Source organism: Dunckerocampus dactyliophorus, chromosome 13 (assembly GCF_027744805.1).
Source record: "Dunckerocampus dactyliophorus isolate RoL2022-P2 chromosome 13, RoL_Ddac_1.1, whole genome shotgun sequence".
NCBI classification, from domain to species: Eukaryota; Metazoa; Chordata; class Actinopteri; order Syngnathiformes; family Syngnathidae; genus Dunckerocampus; species Dunckerocampus dactyliophorus.
Genome location: NC_072831.1, coordinates 6,705,496 through 6,725,827, shown reverse-complemented (window position 1 = coordinate 6,725,827; position 20,332 = coordinate 6,705,496). Strand labels below are relative to the sequence as shown.

General features: G+C 44.4%; 1 protein-coding gene across 1 annotated transcript; it reads right to left on the bottom strand.

Annotated features, from left to right (window-relative positions):
- Nucleotides 1–85: 85 nt before the first annotated feature.
- Nucleotides 86–20,297, bottom strand: ganc (glucosidase, alpha; neutral C). The gene is made up of 25 exons (XM_054795699.1): nt 20,072–20,297; nt 19,770–19,832; nt 15,940–16,042; nt 15,572–15,699; nt 15,323–15,499; nt 15,214–15,232; nt 15,084–15,144; nt 12,971–13,067; nt 12,709–12,892; nt 12,080–12,203; nt 11,773–12,008; nt 7,972–8,098; nt 7,792–7,871; nt 7,582–7,725; nt 5,754–5,850; nt 5,577–5,678; nt 5,327–5,501; nt 5,141–5,209; nt 3,272–3,336; nt 3,111–3,187; nt 2,953–3,027; nt 1,643–1,756; nt 1,453–1,565; nt 464–567; nt 86–386 (listed from the first exon to the last, which is right to left on the bottom strand). The coding sequence occupies exons 1-25, from the start codon at nt 20,098–20,100 to the stop codon at nt 277–279; spliced, it is 2,673 nt and encodes an 890-aa protein (XP_054651674.1). The 5' UTR covers nt 20,101–20,297; the 3' UTR covers nt 86–276.
- Between the last annotated feature and the right edge of the window lie 35 nt (nt 20,298–20,332).

The following is a 20,332-nucleotide window of genomic DNA, read 5'->3' as shown; positions in this document are numbered from 1 at the left end:
GGTCACATTTCAACACAAATTGGAAAGAATTCTAAGGAGGACGCAAAATGATGAATGGAGAAGCTCTAATAATCACAGAAGGACGTTTGAGTGTTAGCATGTGTTTAGCATTGATTTTTAATTGGGACGCTGCCCGCCACAAACAGTCTCAACTCATCAAATAATGGATGGAATACAGGTTTGACCTGCAAGACTGCATTTTTTTCCTTTAGTGGCGGGACATTGTGTAATTGAACTAAAGCAGATTCAAATATGTGGTAAAATGATTGTATAATGCTAACATATTTCGATGTCCCAGTCGTTTGCCACGCAGAGGTTCAACTTGTTCACCGTCAGCGAGCGACGCTCCTTGTCGTACTCATACTCTGCCAAGTTGCTCTGTGCACCTGCCGACAATAAGCAAGGTTGTACGTCTTTGTTTCTGCTCCACAGATGATGTGATGTTGACTGTTGGAGCGCTCACCTGGCACGTGCACGACCACCGAAGACGGTTTGCTCTTCACCCCCAAGATGGTGACCGACTGCACCGCAGTGCTGCACTCATAGTTTCCTCCTTCCACGGTGGCCCTAAAAGATCCAGTCGTGACAGAACAAAAAACAGAAGCAGACGACGAGGATTTTATGCGAGACCAGTGGTGGTTTTTCATATGGCGACATTCTCCATGGGGCACCACAAGAATCAGGGTGAAAAAAAAGATTTCTATTTGTGCTCAGCAGAGGGCGGGATACCAGCTCCTCCACATCCACATGAAGTGGATAAAACCAAACAAATGAGCGACAATGAGAGATTATTATTGGTGAGACAGTTGACGTGTGTGTTTAAGCACTACTCATGGACAATTTTGATTGGCGAAAATGTGCGGGGAGCTTGTTGGGATTGGACAAAGTTGCATGGTTGCACAGCATTTGCAGGAATTGGTTGCATTTGCGAGAATTAGCACAACAGTAACATTACGAAACCCTGGAGGCAGTGGCGGTTTCTGGCACGTACGTTATGTAGGGCTGCGATTAACGATTATTTTCATAGCCGATTAATCCGGAGCTTGTTTCGATGAATCAAGTAATCGGATCAAGACGGAACAAATCAGTATGAATCAAACACAAACAGTTGGATATTTGGTCCACAGCATATCCAAAAGGTGGTGAAAAAACACATCACTGGTTTCCAAAGTACAAAGCTGATGTGTGTGAATATCTTGTTCTGCCTAAAACACAAAGATAATAGGTCTGCTTTCATGGATGACGAAGGAAATAAAAAATATTCACATTTAGAGGCTGAAATCAGAGGGTATTTACATTTTTAAATAAAAAGCAATTACTCGAATACCAAAATAGTTGCCGATTAATTGGCTAATGGATTAATCATCCACTCAACAATTAAATGTTGCAGCTCTAGCTTTATGTGTGCACGGGGAGACATTTAAGCTAGGACCGCCACGGAGCGGGACTCACCGGCAGCGCAGGCGTCCAGAAAGCATGTCGAACGAGCGCAGACAGAACTCCTTGTTGTCGCGGTAGGCAAAAGTGTGGCCGTCATCCAGGTACACTTCACCTTTGGCGCTGCCCTGCAGGAGAGTAAGACCAATATAATGTTATGTCATAGCAACGTTTCCTGGAAATATGTCTTTTAACCCCTTCCCACCGCAGAGTTCAGAGCAACTGTGATAGACAGCGGCATCTTCTGGAGGTCGGCGGTACACGTCCCGGGAGCGACGGCCCTGCAGATTACTGAGCCTCCTCGCTGGTACACTGGAACCTGACGGAGGAAAAAGATCAGTGTAAATCCGCTCATCACACCGTCGCAAATAGGGTTTCACTTGGTCCATGTCCGTGTGTCCCTCAAGGTATGAGCTACACTAATATCTCTCATAATGTTTTCCAGGTCCAAAAATTGAGGACTTCATCGAAAGTCAAACAAAACTTGGAAATCAAACCAGCCTTTTAGCTCAAGGTCAAGATTTTTACCATTCCGATTCTATTTTCAATTTGGTTCTTCATTGATTCCAATGTGGAAAATAGGAGAACAAAAAGGTTGAGTAGTGTCAATTTGGTTTAGTTTAGAAGTAACATAACCTTACAAACCCAACAGTGAGGTTTAAAGAGGCCCATAGCCTGGGGCTCCTTGGGCGTCCCCTAAAAAAGAATTTATGAAAATAAATATAAAATACTAGTCATTAAAAACGAACATACTAGTCATAAAATATCCTAACCGAGTGTCAACTAAAGTAATGTGTTCTCCTACTATTAACAAGTAAAGCAGGTTAGACTTAATACACTCACAAATAAAAGTCCAATGAAATTATGCTGGCAGCGATACAATTTGGAAAGCTGCACATTTCTATGTGGCACAAACATCCGTATGAGGACAAAGTGCAAAGTATGAAACTGGACTAATACAAGCAGTGATATTATAAACTGGTTATAGTTGGGTAGTTTTTGAAAAGGTTTTTGCGTCTTCTCCAAAGTTTCAGTGATCATCAGGACAGGAGAACAAGTACCTCCTGTTGAACAGTCAAGGTTGTCGGTTGAATAGCATTGTGTGACTCCGTGTGATTCTTCCTGAGCTGTGGTGTTTGATTAGAAGTATTGAAGGAAGGCGCCTTATCCCAACCCCCTTTACAGTCATTGCAAATTACATATTTACAATCTGAAGGCAAAACTTGGAAATAATTCCAGATGGCGGACGCACTGAGCTTGTTGCTCTGTGGAGCATGATGCACTTTGATGAGGTCAGGTGAGGTCAGGTGTAAGGGGTAGTAGTTTTATTTAGTTTTACTGGAGTGTTTAAACATTGCCTAGAGGCACATTGCCTTTATAATTGAATCAAGTTAGTCAAGTTTGGAGGATCCACTGGGCTTTTTTCTGAGTGTATAATACTTAAAAACATAAAAAAACAAATACAAGCAATGAATAGAACAATGTTCTAGGAGAGTGTCCACATAAAATACTTACTGTGTCCAAAGTTACTGGAAAACTCTGAGTCCCGCCTCCTTCCAGCGCTTCTGCTGATTTAACATCATACCAAACCTAAACATACAAAACCAACGTATTTGCACTTTGGTGCATTAAGCCTCTTTGAGATGAATCAATATTTAATCATTAATATTTACCTGCTCTGCTCCAGGAAGGAGGACTGGAATTTCCTGAACGCCAGATTCCGTGACGGGACATGCCATTAGTGCATCTCCTGCGGCAATCGTAAATACATTTAGGTCGTGTACTGTAGTCGTAATGAGTCAAAAGTGTGCAAAAATGAAAGCGTGTTCGTCACCAAGCATGTACTGGTGGTCCACTCTGAAGGTGCTGCGCTCCTTCGGGAACTCCATCCACAAAGGTCTGAACAGTTTCACATCAAAAGTGTCACTTTAGTTCCTATTTCTACACTTATGTCACTCCCACGCGACAACATGATGAGTACGGGTGGTCCTTGGGTTACGTTCGAATTTGGCCCCTCGGCTGCGGCGTAAGTCCAGTTTTGGTGCAAGTCGGCTCGCACAGAACGTATGAAGGACATAACAAAACACTACATTCAATAATTAAATCAAAGCCAAAGCTCTAGCAACCTTTCCATGTTAACAGTAAGACCACTACACTGCCTTACTGTCGCTTTCAGGGGATCACTGATCTGGCAGTTATGTGTAGTGCTAAAGAGTATTGCGATTTCCGGCCATCTTTGAATGTGACGTGAGTCCTGATTGTGTGTGTGTGGCTGCCTGCACAGAGCACAGTTGAGTTTGCTGATGCTGTTTAGGTGTGGTTCTCGGACAGGAGCCTGTTTTGTTTTTGTAATACAGAGATTTTTGATCGACCACCTCCTCGTCATCATTACAACGTCCAGGTTGACGTTACAGTACCATCTTTATCCTTAATGATGGTCTACTGCATTCGTCGGTGGAGTACCACCACTACTCTTTGAATCCTGCGTCTGGTATCGGATGTATTGATATTTCGGTATCGATCTGCACATCAATACTCATCATGGAGAACCCATGGAAAAGTGCATGTGATGCGGCTTTCAGGTAGAAGGCGATCGATCTTGTAGCTTTTGCTCGGGTCTGCCGGTGGATCTTGGCAGCGTGGAGCGGTGTCGGGAGGTCCACTGTCGTTGATGGGGGGGCTGAACTGCTGCGTGCTCGAGAGGACAGCTTGGGCTCGGGTGCTGATTTCGCTCGGGGTGGGGGTGAAGCTGGTAGTGGCAACAGAAGAAGGAGAGAGACCAGCGACGTGTGTGCTGAGGGAACTGTGGGGCTGCCAACACTTGAAGAGGACGACTTTAGTGGTTTTAGTTGCCAGGAGGAGGGCGAGGACTTTTCTGGTAGGCTACTGTTTCACTAGCTGTGTTACATGCACTGTTTGTCACTGTTTGGAAAAAAGCATTTATTTAAAAAATTTTCTGTAACATCTTCCTGTGTACTAAAGGTCCTATTTTATGAGGCGGACCTCTGTGGCTTATAGATTGGTACGGCCTATGTATATAGAAATATTTTTCTCTCTTTAAACTTAGTGGGTGCAGCTTAATTACTGGTGCGCTATATAGTCCGGAAATTAAGGTAGTTCTCGTGCAAGTGTCGTGTTTCCAAACCAAAATTACATTTTTGTTTTGATAAAATATGGGAGTGTGTACGTAACCAAGAAACGACGTAACACTAAACATTGTAAACCAAGGACCACCTGTAATACTACACCATACTATTCCACTCCAGTCCTTTAGGGGCCGATAATGCACGCACACTACAAAGTGGCACGTACAACTCCATATGCTGGATGTAGTGGGTCACTGCCCCAATGTGTCCCCAATGCAAACAGACTGTAACGGCAAAAATGTACAAATAAATTCCTCTATCAGCAGCCTTATTCAGATCTGCACCTACATGTAATGGCCTTCGTAATATTTCATGCACACTGAGTCACAAAGGAATGTTCCCCATGCCCCAAAACAAAAATGGTATGCTCCTGTCGTAACACACAGACGAACAAAAACCAACCGTGTTCATTTAGGCTTCAATCTCAGCAGAGGCCTGCGCCTTTTTGACTGCAGCTTTTTGCGTTCGCTTTTTTTTTTTTGTTGAAAAAGGCAAAATTTTTCAACTGGCTCTTGAATATCAACTGTGAGTGACCAGCAGAGGGCGGCAGAACTAACCTGAGCACAGGAATGCCATCCGTGTGAGCCCGGTAGAAGAGAGTATACCAGTACGGCAGCAAACGGTACCTGAGAGCGGACACTGCGTCATTTAGCTGAGTGAATGTGATCTTAGAGCCTTCATCACACTCCTCATGACTCATTATGGATGGTCAACTAGCGCCACCTGTCCTCTGGATAAGGTACCTTTCTTCAATAACACTTCGTATGATATTGGTGACCTTCTCCCCAAACAACCAGGGCTCCCTCCGTGTTGTGTTCATCGATGAGTGACCTCGGAAGAACGGTTGCAGGCCAGCTGCTTGGTACCAGCGGATCAGCATCTCTGAATCCGGATTAGGCATAAACCCGCCGACATCGGCTGTAAGACAGAGGAGCAAATTCAGTAATAGCAGTTGGAGTGATTTAGTCATTGGGACATATTCCTAAGCCTCACCTCCACAAAATGAGAGGCCTGCTAAACACATCGACAGACTCATGGGGATGCTGATCTTCAGGTACTCCCAGGTAGCAAGGTTGTCACCGGTCCACACCGCCCCTGCAAGGAAAACGCTTCACCTCTGGCGTCCACCATGGACGGGGCTAGAAACTTTAATTTTGTTAGATAACATACCTAGCCTTTGGGACCCAGCGAAGAAGGCACGAGACAGAACGAAAGGTCTCTCTGAGCCACCCGAGCGTGTCAGCAGCCCGTCCACTGCTGCCATTTGCTTGGAAAGAAGAGACCCATTCACCGCTTATTTCGGGTTAGGCCTGATTAATCGATCATGAGGAATGGATCACGAGGAAATCGATGGTTTGAGGTTGGTTAGGTATGGTTGGATTGTTGTAGCGGATGACTACGTCTTGAAGCAATGTGGGCAGAAGGGATTCCAACAACTGCAAGGGTGCTCAAGTAATTTGCCGCCTGAATGGGCTGCGGGATTAGTTCGTAATAAGTAAATACAGTATCAAGTTTGCTATGAGGGCCATTTTTTCCTGAATAAACCACAACATTTGTTGACATCAATATCAGAGACTAATATGCAACACACACTGGTGGCGTGTGGCTCTCCAGGCAGGTAAAACTTACGCATCAATACAGTAGATCCCCACTTTTCGTGGTGGCCACCTGCAGCGAATTGCGAAAATCTGTAAATACTTCTAAAAATGTCAAAATTTCGCTCTCACTCCATACCCTGCTGCTAGCTTGATGTTGACATTCACCTCCAATTACGGATCAACATTTGCAACAATAGTGACTGTAATTATAAGATTAGATTCAGCTCTCGAACCCTCCCCTTCATTCTTCAATATGCCTCACACACTTATTAAACACATTTTAAAGTATAGCGTAACGTGTACGAGTTACACATTGGAACTTCTGTTTTCGTCGTTAATCCGTTACAAAAGGTCTGACAAAAAACGAAACATACAAAAGCCAGAGCAATTTTTTCCACAAGAAATAATGTAAATTCAATTAATCCATTCCAGACACCCAAAATACTAACACAAAACACATTTTTAAAGAGAATAATTATAGTTTTACATGCAGGAAACAAAGCAAAATACATTCAAATGAACGAAATCGATTATTTAACATTTAACATCATTTTTACGTTTTATTGAAGACTTGGCGGTGAACACAGCGATGAGGGGAGGGGACAGAAGAGCTGTTTCACTCATGCCTTTCTGGAATTTAATAGTGTTTCTCACCTTCTTGAGTTCTGGCACTTGCAACTTTCTTTGGCATCAGGGAGGAATATTTTGCAGCCGTAATAAAAAAAAAAGCGCACAGAAGACTAAGAAATATAGCTTGAACGCTTCACCAGTGCAGGGCACACATTACTTATTAGGAGGAAGAAATGAGACAGACACTGAGTTGTTTGTCGTTCTATCATCAAATAAACTACAATAATTAAGTGAGCAAACTATTCAAAACGATGGGGACTTTTAAAGCGGCATTCAGACTGCTTTTGGAGCTGGAACTATTCTTTTTGAAACAGTCACTTTTATAGTGCATGTTGACCCGAAAACCGGGGGAGAAGACGTTCACAAATGTGGGCTAAGTGGTCCCTGAATGAGTCGAGGCAGAGGATTCTGATTTTGACTGATTTAAAAATGGTGCTGTCGCAGGAGGGAAAAACCAGAATGTCCTAAAAAAAAAAAAAAAAAAAAAAAAAGCTGACAAATCACAGCTCTGCGATCCGCGTCAACGTTGACAGGTTAGAATGTTTTGGAAAGGCATGTCGAGCCTTTAGGGTGAAAGGGATGTGTTTTCTTCTTCAAAGAACGGCTTACTTATGGAAGAAAACCCCCCCACAAATTTGCAGGGCCATAAATGCTGAATCATGAATGTATAACAATCCACTTGTATTGTTAGAATACAATTTGTATTTGGAATGAAGGTGTACTTGACTTTTCCGATGATTGATCACCCACAGACGCAAGATTCTCCTCACCTGGTAAAAGCCGTACAGGTTGTGCAAATCCCGGTGTTCCCAGCCCCCGTAATGCACTGCGTTCTTCGGCAACGTCAACTCGGGCCCGGAGAACGTGGTAGGTTCATTCATGTCAAGCCACACATGCAACGACGGCGTCGAGCCCTGTGTCGAGGCAAAATGGAATTATGGCTGCTGCATTGATGAAGCATTGGAGATGGTTCCACGAACCTTGTATTTGTCCAGAGAAAAGCATGTGGCGTACCATGCCCGAGTGTGAGGGTTGATGAAGTCGGGCAAACTGCAGTCGCCTACAAGTGAGATGGGAGAATAACGATGACACTATGATTTATTTCATCCTCGTAGTGATTCTAAAATGAAGAATGTGGACGCTTTGGAGAAAAACATTACCTGGCCAGCAAGTGCCGTTATATATCTGTCCCTCTCTGTCCATAACAAAATGCCCTTCGTCCCGCCCCTCATGGTAAATGGACCAATCAGGATCAACCTTGATGGGTGGGTCTATTATAACCACCATCTGCAAAAATTAAAAAAACTCATCATTTTTAAGCTGACCAGAAAAAGGGTGAGAGTACTGGAAATGCTGTAATTTTTGCTGAGGTGTTTATTTACCGAAAGCGCAAAGAGGACGGGATGTTAATTGGAAGCAGGTGATAATTGGAGTGAGACTTTTTATTTCCTAAATGTGAAAATTCATTTTATATAACAAGTTATCTTTTGAACTTTAATAATGCTAATTTATTTACCCATGGAAACGGTAAGTTCAAGTTCTGTCATGTTCCAGGCATGTATTGCAGTCTTCTCTTTTCATATTCTCCTCTGTTAAGGTAGGACCTTGTTTACAGTACTCTCTGATGATACCTCTGACTACACAGACTTGTTATGTTTGTTTTTTGTTTTATATATATATATATATATTTTTTTTATCATTTATATTCATTTATAATCATTTCCCCCTTTTTATTGAATATGATTTATTTTATTTTTTATTTATTTTTCATTCTTTTACTGCTAGTCCATTCATCCATCCATCTTCCTCCACTTACCCGAGTCCGGGTCGCGGGGACAGCAGTCTCAGTAGGGAAGTCCAGACTTACCGGTCCCTGGCCATCTCCTCCAGCTTGACTGGGAGGACACCAAGGCGTTCCCAGGCCAGCTGTGAGATATAACCCCTTCAGCGTGTCCTAGGTCTGCCCCGGGGCCTCTCCCAGCTGGGCATACCCGGAACACCTCACCAGGGAGGCGTTCGGGAGGCATCCAGACTAGATGCCCTCGCCTCCTCTTGATGTAAAGGAGCAGCGGCTCTACTCCCTCTGGAAGACTGAGTTCCTCACCCTATCACTTAGTGTGAGTCCAGCCAACCTACAGAGGAAACCCTTTCAACCGCTTGTATCCGCGATCTTGTTCTTCCAGTCACGACCCAAAGCTCATGACCATAGGTGAGGGTGTGAACATAGATCGACCGGTAAATTGAGAGCTTTGCCTTTCGGCTCAGCTCTCTCTTCACCACGACGGTCCGGTATAGCGATCGCATTACCCCTGTTGACCTCACGCTCCAACCTTCCCTGAACAAGACTCCAAGATACTTGAACTCCACCACCTAAAGGACCTCACTCGCAACCCGAAGGGAGCAATCCACCTTTTTCCGACTGAACCATGGCCTCAGATTTCGAGGTGCTGAGTCTCATTCCAGAAGCTTTACACTCCATCCCAGTGAACGCTGATGGTCACAGCCCGATGAGGCCATCAGGACCACATTATCTGCAAATACAGACGAGATCCTGAGGCCCCCAAACTGGACTCCCTCGACGCCTTGGCTGCGCTTAGAAATTCTTTCCATGAAAGTTCTGAACAGAATCGTGAAAAAGGGAAGCCTTGGCGGAGGTCAAAGTTCACCGGAAACAGGCTCGACTTCCTGCTGGCAATGCGAACCAGGTTCCTGCTCCGGTTGTACAAGGACCAAATGGCACGTAGTAGCGTGCCACCAATCCTGTACTCCCGGAGCACCCCCCACAGGACATTGCGACGGACATTTTCCAAGTCCACAAAGCACATGTAAACTACTAAGTACCCTCCAGTACCCTTGCAAAGGTGTAGAGCTGGTCCAGTGTTCTGCGACCAGGAGGAAAACCACATTGTACCTCCTGTAGCCGAGGTTCGTCGTACCCTTCTCTCCAGCGCACCCTGGAATAGACTTTCCCAGGGAGGCTGAGGAGTGTGATCCCCCTATAGTTGGAACACACCCTCCATCACGGTACCACCACCCCGGTCGGCCAATCCAGAGGCACTGTTCCCGACTTCCACGCAATGTCGAAGAGATGTGTCAGCCAAGACAGTCCCTCAATATCCAGAGCCTTGAAGAATTCAGGGCGAAACTTGTCCAGCCCAGGAGCTTTGCCACTGGGGAGCGTTTTGACTACCCCAGATACCTCAGCCACGGTGATGGAACTGTCCCCGTTCGTGTCCTCTGACTCTGCTTCCTTTATGGAAGGTATGTCAGTGGGATTGAGAAGGGCATTCCTTCCACCGTCCGACAGCAAGCCACTGTCCCCACTGTAAACAGTGTGGACCGGGCACTGCTTCCCCATTCTGAGGCGTCGGACGGTTTGCCAGAACCTCTTCCGAGGCCAGACCGAAAGTCGTGCTCCATGGCCTCATCGAGCTCCTCCCACACCTGAGTTTTTGCTGCTACTACTTCTTTACTACTTGTATTATTTTATATTATTGGTATTATTATTTATTTATTATTATTTATTTATTTGGGCCACACGGTGGTCTAGTGGTTAGCACGTTGGCCAATACAGGAACAGCCTGGAGATCGGGAAGACCTGGGTTCGATTCTCCCCTGGGCATTTCTGTGTGGAGTTTGCATGTTCTCCCCGTGTGCGCGTGGGTTTTCTCCGGGTACTCCGGCTTCCTCCCACATTCCAAAAATATGCATGTTAGGTTAATTGGCGACTCTAAATTGTCCATCGGTATGAATGTGAGTATGAATGTCTATATGTGCCCTGCGATTGGCTGGCGACCAGTGCAGGGTGTACCCCGCCTGTCGCCTGAAGTCAGCTGGGATAGGCTCCAGCATGCCCCCGCGACCCTAATGAGGATGAAGCGGTATAGAAAATGGATGGATGGATTATTTATTTATTCAAAAGGGTAAATTTAGAGTGATAATTACTAGGGGCGTGACAAGACAATACACCAGATTGGGTCTACGAGATGAGATTTTAACATCTTTTTTAACAAGTACATTGGAAAAATATACGACTGGACAAACAGACTTTTTAATTTAACTGAGTCACAAAACTATGCAGGTGTATTTTGAAATGTTTATTAGAGGGGTACAAATGTACTCAGACCTTAACAGCCACATTAAGTCAGTAACATCTGCAGCTTTTTACTACCTAAAGAACATTGCCAAAATCAAGGGAATAGTGGCTAAACCAGATTTAGAGAGACCAATCTATACCTTTGTCTCCAGCAGGAAAGACTATTGTAACAGTCTTCTCACCGGGCTCTCTGAACGAGCTGTACAACAGCGGCAGTACATAACAGAATGCTGCTGCTCGAGTCCAGTGCTCAGGCTTCTGCACTGGCTTCATGTCGCTCAGAGAATACACCTCGGCTCATTCTCGTAGACCCCAACTCGTATATTGTCTCGAGTATCTCGTAACACCTCTATTAAAAACGATTGGAATCGTACAGAAAATACATTTATAACACAGCTCAATGGACAAATATTAATATTTTTTTTGTTATCAATATTTGTTTTTTTTAACATGTTCTGCCTCCCCTGACTGCACGTCAGTGTTTGTACACAACTCGGCAGCAACACAACCAATGCTAGTAAGGAGCAAACTGCTCAGCCAGCATTAATAGTACTGATGAGTACACTGTGTTACTTACCAACAGTAAGTAACACACGGACAGCTGAGTAGCCATACCGACATTTTCAAGCATATGCAAAAGTAGATAAAGCTACTTGATGCTGACCACTCAAGATACTGCAAATGCTGCTACTGCCATCTTGTGTAGATAATACAAACCTGCATCAGGAGTTTGTCTACAGCCACAGCTGTTAAAGCCTATGTTTTCTCAATTGGAGAACACATTTGTTTGTTTTTATAGACCAGTCACTCACCCGGTGACTGAGGCGTTAATTGGAGCAGTTACAGTAGGTGCCCTGAGACTGACCTTCCTGTTCTTCTCCAGTAGATGGCGCTGTAAGCGGGCCGGGTCAGGGAACAACTCAGAGTTCCAGGTGAAACACCGCTTCCCATTCATGTGTTCGATGTCCAGCCACACAACATCGTACGGGATGTTGTGGTTGTCAAATTCAGCGTCCACGGCCTTCACGTCCACCTCTGTGTCATTGTCCCAGCGGGAGTGGTGGTAGCCGAGGGTGAACAGAGGTGGGAGAGCCTGGTATCCTGGTGGGAGTCATGCTGCAATGGTTATCTCATTGTCATGGACTTTTGGGGAAAAAAAGGTATGGTCTCACCTGTCAACTGAGCGTATTGGCGGTACATCTGTGACGGACTTGGTCCGAGGAGAACCATGCAGTCAATCACGCCACTTTCAGACAGCCAGTGGACGTCGGTGTAAGGCTGCGTCCCGTTTTCATCCTAAACAAAGCAGCTTGGATGAATCATGTCTCAAACCTCCTGAGGCTCAAAGCATTTATCGATATGCATTGGTTAGTTTATATAGACGATAAGTTTCAGATCCAATTATTTAAGTTGACTTTTTCACATGACAGTTCGCTTGCATTGAGACCGAGGGAAAGTGTGGTGAAAAAAAGCCTGAGCGGCATCCACTTTGTATTGTACATTACTGCCCCCTACAGGATCGGCGTTGAACAGTATCGCCCATCATGTAAAAAAGGAGAAGTAAAAAAAAAAAAAAAAGTACGACAACCCATTTGTGGCGCCCATAAGGGTTGTGGTGAAAAGACATGGTAGCATACATGTATCCAGATATCCTCAACGTTTTGGAATCAATGACTCAGTGACCTATGGACAATTTGGGTATTTTAATTTTTTACATTTTAAAGCATTTTTAAACCTAATTTTTTCACATGACTGTAAGATGGACATTATCTTTCCGCCTTGAAGGAGGTCTAAATAGTACCTCTTCCTCGCTGACACTGTAGTTGATGTTGACAAAAGTATCCGAGGCATTCATCCAGAAGATTCCAACAGTCTGTTCGGGTCTGTGGGCCACCAAGAAAGGCACGCTGCCATACACGCCCAGATGACTGTTGATCTCATAGGCAAACACGTCCAGGTTGTACAGGCGGTAAGGTTCATTATCTCTGGAGAAGACACTTGTTTGACATCACTTGTGGCTGAGATGACATGGATATTAGACAGGATGTCTTGCAGTTAAGCACCTGGTGTCTGCCAGACGTAGATTGTCGGCGTGTTCCGGCACTCCAAACACATGCTGGAATCCATGGAGACGCAGGTCAGCGCCAATGCTACTTGGCCCTACACAATAAAATACATCTTAGGGGACATCTCTCACAGTAATTCAATGGTCATATGTCTAATGGATAGGGATGTCACAAGATGCGATTTAAACGTGATGCGATTTCTCGTTCAGAAAAAACTGTCTCATAAACAAATGAATTCATCACACGATGAAAATAATTGTGGCGGCCTCCACATATTGCCATGTACATGCGTGTTTGTTTTACTCGTCTCTCGCCTCCAAACAGGCAGGAAGAGAGTTCACTCTGTGCATTGGTTCAGCACTTACATGCTTCATAGAACAACAGTGTTCAAATGAAGTGAGACCTCTTGTCAGTCATACAGTCGCTTTGTCTCTGTGGTGGGAGGCGGGGCAGCTGGCATACACACAGAATGCAGCAAGTCTCGTGAGGAGCAATACAAGGTAACAAAGTATTCCCCCCATGTGGGAATATTCCGGCTTCAAACCGAATGCACAAGGTGAGTCCATCAACACGGACGGCCTGACGAACTTACTTCAAACATATCCACACGACCTACACATCGAGATGCGGAGCCTTTGTCCCGGCAGCCAACACTCATTGAGATGTTTGATCGGCAAAGTCAATACGAACGGTATAGCGCAAAATGGTGTGTGTGTGCATAGCGTGTACTTGGCTGCATGGCAAAAGAATGCTGCTCCTCAATGCTGTTGAAAAGCCAGCATTTCAAGAAATCCTGCGTTTGACAGACAGTACCAATTGTCTGTGAGAAAAGAAATGTCACAAGCGCCAATTCCACAACTTTACAGAGTGAAAGATGACATATTAAAGGAAATGATTATAATATATGATGATTATTATTATATATTATCACAATATTAGTGGTTTATTTGGTCACAAAAAATACAATAATATAATTTAGCGTCAATTTGTGGAACAAAAACATCTCAAAACGCACCTACATTCTTTTGTGACTCGGTTAAATAAAAATGTTTATCCAGTCATATTTTTTCATTGTACTTTTATTAAAATGAATGTTAAAATCCCATCTCGTCTCACTGGCATAGACCCAATCTCGTGCATCATCTCGTGCATCATCTCGGCTCATGAGCTGGGTGTTTCGTGACACCCCTACTAATTAATGATGCATTCAAGACCAGTGGGAATTATAAGTACGAAAAAGGTGAAAGTGAGCAAAAAAACATGGCTAAGGGTTGCGACATGCTAGTAAAGTGACTTTTTAATTCTAGCAGTGATATGGGTCCCGAGAGCCATTTTATGAGCAATAAACATGAGACAATCTCCCTCACGTTTGAGGAAAGAGACATTCAAACGCTCACTTTTGAAGTTGCGGCTTTTCATGACATGAAGGAAAAACCTTCTTCAATGATACCACCTCTGACCCATCCTTAACTAGATGGAGGACAGCCTTGTGAACCCCCCCACCGCCAAACAGGCTTCACTACGCATCTTGAAACACATCAGTCAGCTACAGACATGGAAGTTGTAAGTTTGATTATTTTGTTATACTTCAAGCTAACCTAACATGATGTTGCTGTTAAAATTTGAACGTAAATCTGGCAGCATTCTCAAAAAATTTCTCAAAAGCGACTAGCGACAAATCTAGCGACTTTTGCTGGCGTCGATGGAGAGTTTTCTGGTATTTGGGGACTTGAAAGTGAAAGCACGTATTGATTTACAGTTTCTGTTCTCACTGAACAGCAGCGGGTGCTGCTGAGAGGGCCGCCCCGCCCCAAAGCACTAACAAGTGGTCAGTGCACTGTCAGCTCCCACTGCACACTGTTAGCATAGTGGAGCTCCACGCATCCATGACTCATGCATGGGCGAGGCGCAATGCTAGTATTGCTAACATTTGTGTCGTTCTGTCCCCCAGATTGCAGTGGGGCACTTTAATTACTTTATTTTAATAAAATACTCCATAAATCGCTGGTTGTGTACAAGGCAATGTGCATTCTTCTCCTCTTGGCCGAAATGCTCAGATTCTGCACTCAGGGGTTCGCGGGGTTAACTGAACTCATCTGTAAAGGCAAACCGTTTGCTTTGATATCCACAAAGGTCCTGAAGGTCTCTCGCCATAAGTTGTCCTCTTCAGGCTGCATGATGGAGATCATGAGAAGAACGTCAGTATAACTAAATAAAGGACGTGGTCGTGTGTATATTACCTCAGTGTTGGCTGTATCCCTGAGGAAAAGACACCAAAGACAAACAGTTTTTTAAAAATGCGGTTTTCTTTTCATTGCACGTTAATGTCATCGTCGCTGAGAGGCTCACTTGGGAGGTTCCCGCAGTGCCTCAAACCACAGCTTGCTTTGAGGGTTGAACGTGACGACCACCTGGTCCTCGCACACGATCTCCACACGGAAAGGGAGACGCCACACACGACACTTGTGACGTCCCAAAGCCCATGAGACCGTCACCGAGTCTTCATCCCGTTGATCCAGTCTCAACCTGCCCAATAAGATGACATCAAAGATCACAGTGGTGCACTTTTCAGACGATGTGTGAAATAAAATGTTGTACTTTTCACACTGCGGCTCCTCAGTGAGCACGTCTTGCACTTGGTAGCGTGGCTTTATGGGCTTGAGTTCATCAATGAGGATCCTCACTGTATCGTTTTTGCAAGGTGATACACACACGAACAGCTTGGTCTGACAAAAACAAACAAAACTTTTTATGTGACTGTATTTATTTATAATATTGCCTTGGGCCAAGAGTCAAGTCACTTATGTGCCAAAATTAGTGTGCCAAAACACAAATAACACAGTTTGCAGTACTTGTCTTGTATTAGCATAACAGCCACTTTAGGTACAACTGTACAACTAAAAAAACAAGCCAACACCCCAAATGTTAACTCTTTCCATGGATGCTGATAGGGGACTTCAGTTCACCTGTGTTTCTGGATCCACCAACTCAAAACGAGCCCCCTTCTCTGTGAGCACCACCGTGTTAAGAACAGCTTGGAACTGCATTTTAGCACCCTGCATCTGGCGCCTTCAAAATGAATACAAAAAAAATTAAGTAAAAGTAAAAATCAAACATTTGATTTGAATGAATGCTTCAATGATTGTTTTCTGATTTGCCTTCACACAAAAATTTTACATAAATTAAAATGTATGTTTAATCCAACAACGTTAATTTGCCTGAAACGAGAAAATATGAACGAATAAGATTTAAGTCCAAAATAATTCTAAATAAATCACAAAATAATTCTGCATAAAACAATAAAATACAAATGTTATTTAATTAGAAAAGTATTACTTTAAGAAAATAACGCTGTGTGAAATAAAATAATGAATTCTAGTAATTACAAAAACATTAGTCTAACAAAACAATTGCACAAAACAAGAAAAATGTAAAATATTATTGAGTTACAAAATATTAGTTTAACCAAATAGTACTGTACAAAACAAGAAACATGACAATTTGATTGAATTACAAAAATAATTCAATCTAGCAAAATAAAACAGCATGAAACAAAAAGATGTTCATTTATGATATTAACTATATCAATATAAATATTGATATTAAATATCACAGTGGAGGAGTTTGTGTGTCCCAGTGATCCTAGGAGCTAAGTTGTCGGGGGCTTTATACCCCTGGTAGGGTCACCCATGACACAGAGGTCCTAGGGGTGGGGCTCGATGTGGCGCACTTGTTGGCCAGGCCTGCACCCATGGGGCCCAGCTGGGTACAGCCCGAAGAGCTAACATGGGTCCACCCTCCAATACGCTCACCACTCTGAGAGGTTGCAATGTGGGATGGGGGCAGCCAAAAGCAGGGACCTTGGCGGCCCGGTCCTCGGCCTCACAAGCCAGCTATGGGTACGTGGAATGTCACCTCTCTGGTGGGGAAGGAGCCAGAGCTGGTGTCCGAGGTGGAGACGTTCCAGCTAGGTACTCACCTCAACGCACAGCAAGGGTTCTGGAACCAATCCTTTCAAAGGGCAATTCTAGCGTTGCCTGCGATGAGAGGTGATGAGCAGAGGTGGCAATACTTGTTGCCCCCCCAACCTAGTGACTGAAGTACACCTTTGGGCGGGGGACACGGTCTACAGAAGAAATGGTTCTCCTACCATTATTAAACTGACCGACTGAATGTTGAATCGGAGCAACTAGACTCCTTTGATGTTTTACTTCTTGTTTGACTTCACATCCAGGTCCATGTCCAAATGCTCTGATTCAACTCCATACCGTACCATGTACTACCTTTACACACACTTTTTGTTGAAAGTAGTTTTGAATTTGTGGATTCAAACTTCCTGAAATTATGAGATTCCTGAAATGATCATTCCATGTATTTCGTGCTGGCACACCATGCGGTTTTGCACTACCTCAAATTCAGACTGCACTTTAATGTACTTTCATTAAAGCGACTGTTTGCGGCTGGCTCAACATGACACCGCCAGCACTGAGCAAAGACTCTTGCGAATGTGTGTGTTACCTGGGGCGCAAATTACATGCTCGGAGCGTGAAGAGGATATAACGCTTGCAACACATTTAAAAATGAGCACCCTCTAGGCAACTGCGTAACCGTTGCAAATAGTCCCTTTAAATGTAACATTTAAATAAATGAATGTAATATTTTCAATAAATAAACTATTAGAGGAGTTAAGGTTCAAACATTTTTGCAGTTTGGTTCGTAGCTTGTCATTGAAGGGTTATGGTGGGTCCCGCAGCCAAACCAGCTGAGAGCCACTGCTCTAGAGGGACTACTGTAGAGTGCTCCTTCTGGGGATTCCCGTGTTCTGGGGGACTTCAACGCTCGTGTTGGCAGCGACAGTGTGACCTGGAGAGGCATGATAGGGAGGAATGGCCCCCCTCATCTGAACCAGAGCTGTGTTTTGGTATCGGACTTCTGTGCAACAAACACTACTGTATGTTCAAACATAAGACTGTCCAAATGTGCCCTTGGCACCAGGACACCCTGGGTCGCAGTTCAATGATGGTTGCATCATCGGACTTGCAGTCATACGTCTTGGACACTTGAGTGAAGAGAGAGGGAGAGCCGTCAACCAAACACCACCTGGTGGTGAGCTGACAACGATGGTGAGACAGGATGCCTGGCAGACCCAAACACATTCTCAGGGTCTGCTGGGAACATCTGACCATCGGAAGGAGATTCAATTCACAACTCTGGGAGAGCTTCCGAGTGAGGCAACTGACATTGGGTCCAAGTGGGCCATGTTCCGTACCCCCACTGTCGAGGCTGCCGATTGGGGTGGTGGTTCCTCTTTTCAAGAAGGGAGACCGGAGGGTATGTTTCAACTATTGTGGGATCACACTCCTCAGCCTTCTTGGTAAGGTATATTCAGGGGTACTGGAGAGGAGGATCCGCTGGATAGTTGAACTTCGGATTCAGGAGGAGCAGTGTGGTTTTCGTTCTGGTCGTGGCACTGTGGGCCAGCGCGATACTCTCAGCAGGGTCTTTGAGGGAGTTTTCCCAACCAGTCTACATGTGTTTTGTGGACTTGGAGAAGGCATTCAATGGTTTATTTTGAGAAATCCTGTGGGGGTTACTCCGGGAGTATGGGGTATCGGGCTGCCTGATTCTGGCGGTTCGCTCCCAATACGACTAGTGCCAGAGCTTGGAGCGCACTGAATAAGTCTGACTCATTTCCAGTGACGGTTGAACCAGGGATGCCCTTTGTCGCCGATTCTGTTCATTACTTTTATTGACAGAATTTCTAGGCGCAGCCAGGGTGTTGAGGGCATCTGGTTTGGTGGCTGCTCTGGCCTGCTTTTTGTGGATAATGTAGTCCTGCTGACTTCATCAGACCGCGATCTTCATCTCTCACTGGATCAGATCTCAGCCAAGTATGAAGTGGCCGGGATGAGCATCAGTACCTCCAAATCTGGGTGGAGTGCCCTCTCCATGTCAGGGATGAGATCCTGCCCCAAGTGGAGGAGTTCAAGTACCTTTGGGTCTTGTTCACGAGTGAGGGAAGGATGGATCGCAAGATTAGTGCGGATTAGTGCAGCATCTACAGGGATGCAGACTCCGGTGAAGAGGGAGTTTAACCGAAATGCAAAGATCTCAATTTACCAGTCGATCTGCTGTACTTCCTACCCTCACCTATAGTCATGAGCTTTGGGTAGTGACCGAAAGGACAACATCACGGGTACAAGTGGCCGAAATGAGTTTCATCCGTAGTGTGGCTGGGCTTTCCCTTACAGATAGGGTGAGGAGCACTGTCATCTGGGAGACACTTGCCGCTGCTCCTGCGCATTGAGAGGAGTCAGATGAGGTGCCTCGGGCAGCTGTACAGGATGCCTGATGTGGTGTACAGAGCACGTCCGGAGGCTTTGAGGAAGACCCAGGACACGTTGGAGAGACTATGCCTTTCAACTTGCCTGGGAACACCCCAGGAAGGAAGTCTGGGCTTTTCTGCTTTGGCTGCTGCCCCCGCGACCAGACCCCGGATAAGCAGAAGAAGATGGAGGGATGGATGGATGGATGGACATTAAATTACAAAAATATTTTTCTAATCTAATAAAATAAAACAGCATGAAACAGGAAAATATGTATTAATATGTAATTACATTTTTACTAATATAAACAACAAATATGTTATTAAATTGCACAAAAAAAAAATTACAATGTTATTTAATTTCTTTAACCTGAGAAAAAAAAATCGCATGAAACAAGCAAATATTCATTAAAGTCAGTGTTAAATTTCTACACAAATCAAGTTGACAATATTGTGCAGAATGAAGCACACCTGTAAAAGGCAACGTCCTGGCTTTTCATAAACTTGTCTTTGCCATCACCACCTGGCACACCGCTGTGGAACAAACAAAAACACCTTTGTTATTTTATTCCTCGATAATATCACATAACTAGCCATGGACGTCACTGTCATTTAAATGAAGAAAAAACCATTATATGTGCAGAAGAACGCAATATTATGTAGAATTTTTTAGCAGGCTTATAATGAGAGGCTGGCATGAAGTGTGAAGTACGAGACTTGCTGCAGTCTTAAACACAAACATTGTTATTAATAGTAAATAGTACAAAACATACCCGGGAATGGGCTGTTTCACGTCCACCATTTCGAGCAGAGGGACACACTCACACACACACACAGATGACGGGAGTAGTCAGAGTGAGGAATATTCCCTTAGTGCAAGAAAACAAGTTTGAATGAAGAAGTTCGCTGCGTCTTGTTACTAGATTTGACAGCGCCGCGTCAAGCCGCAGACAACACGCATCCAGGCCACTTTCCGGAAGTGCGCCACAGCTCACATTTCCGGTTTGTTATTTCAAAATAAGACAAACTAGCGT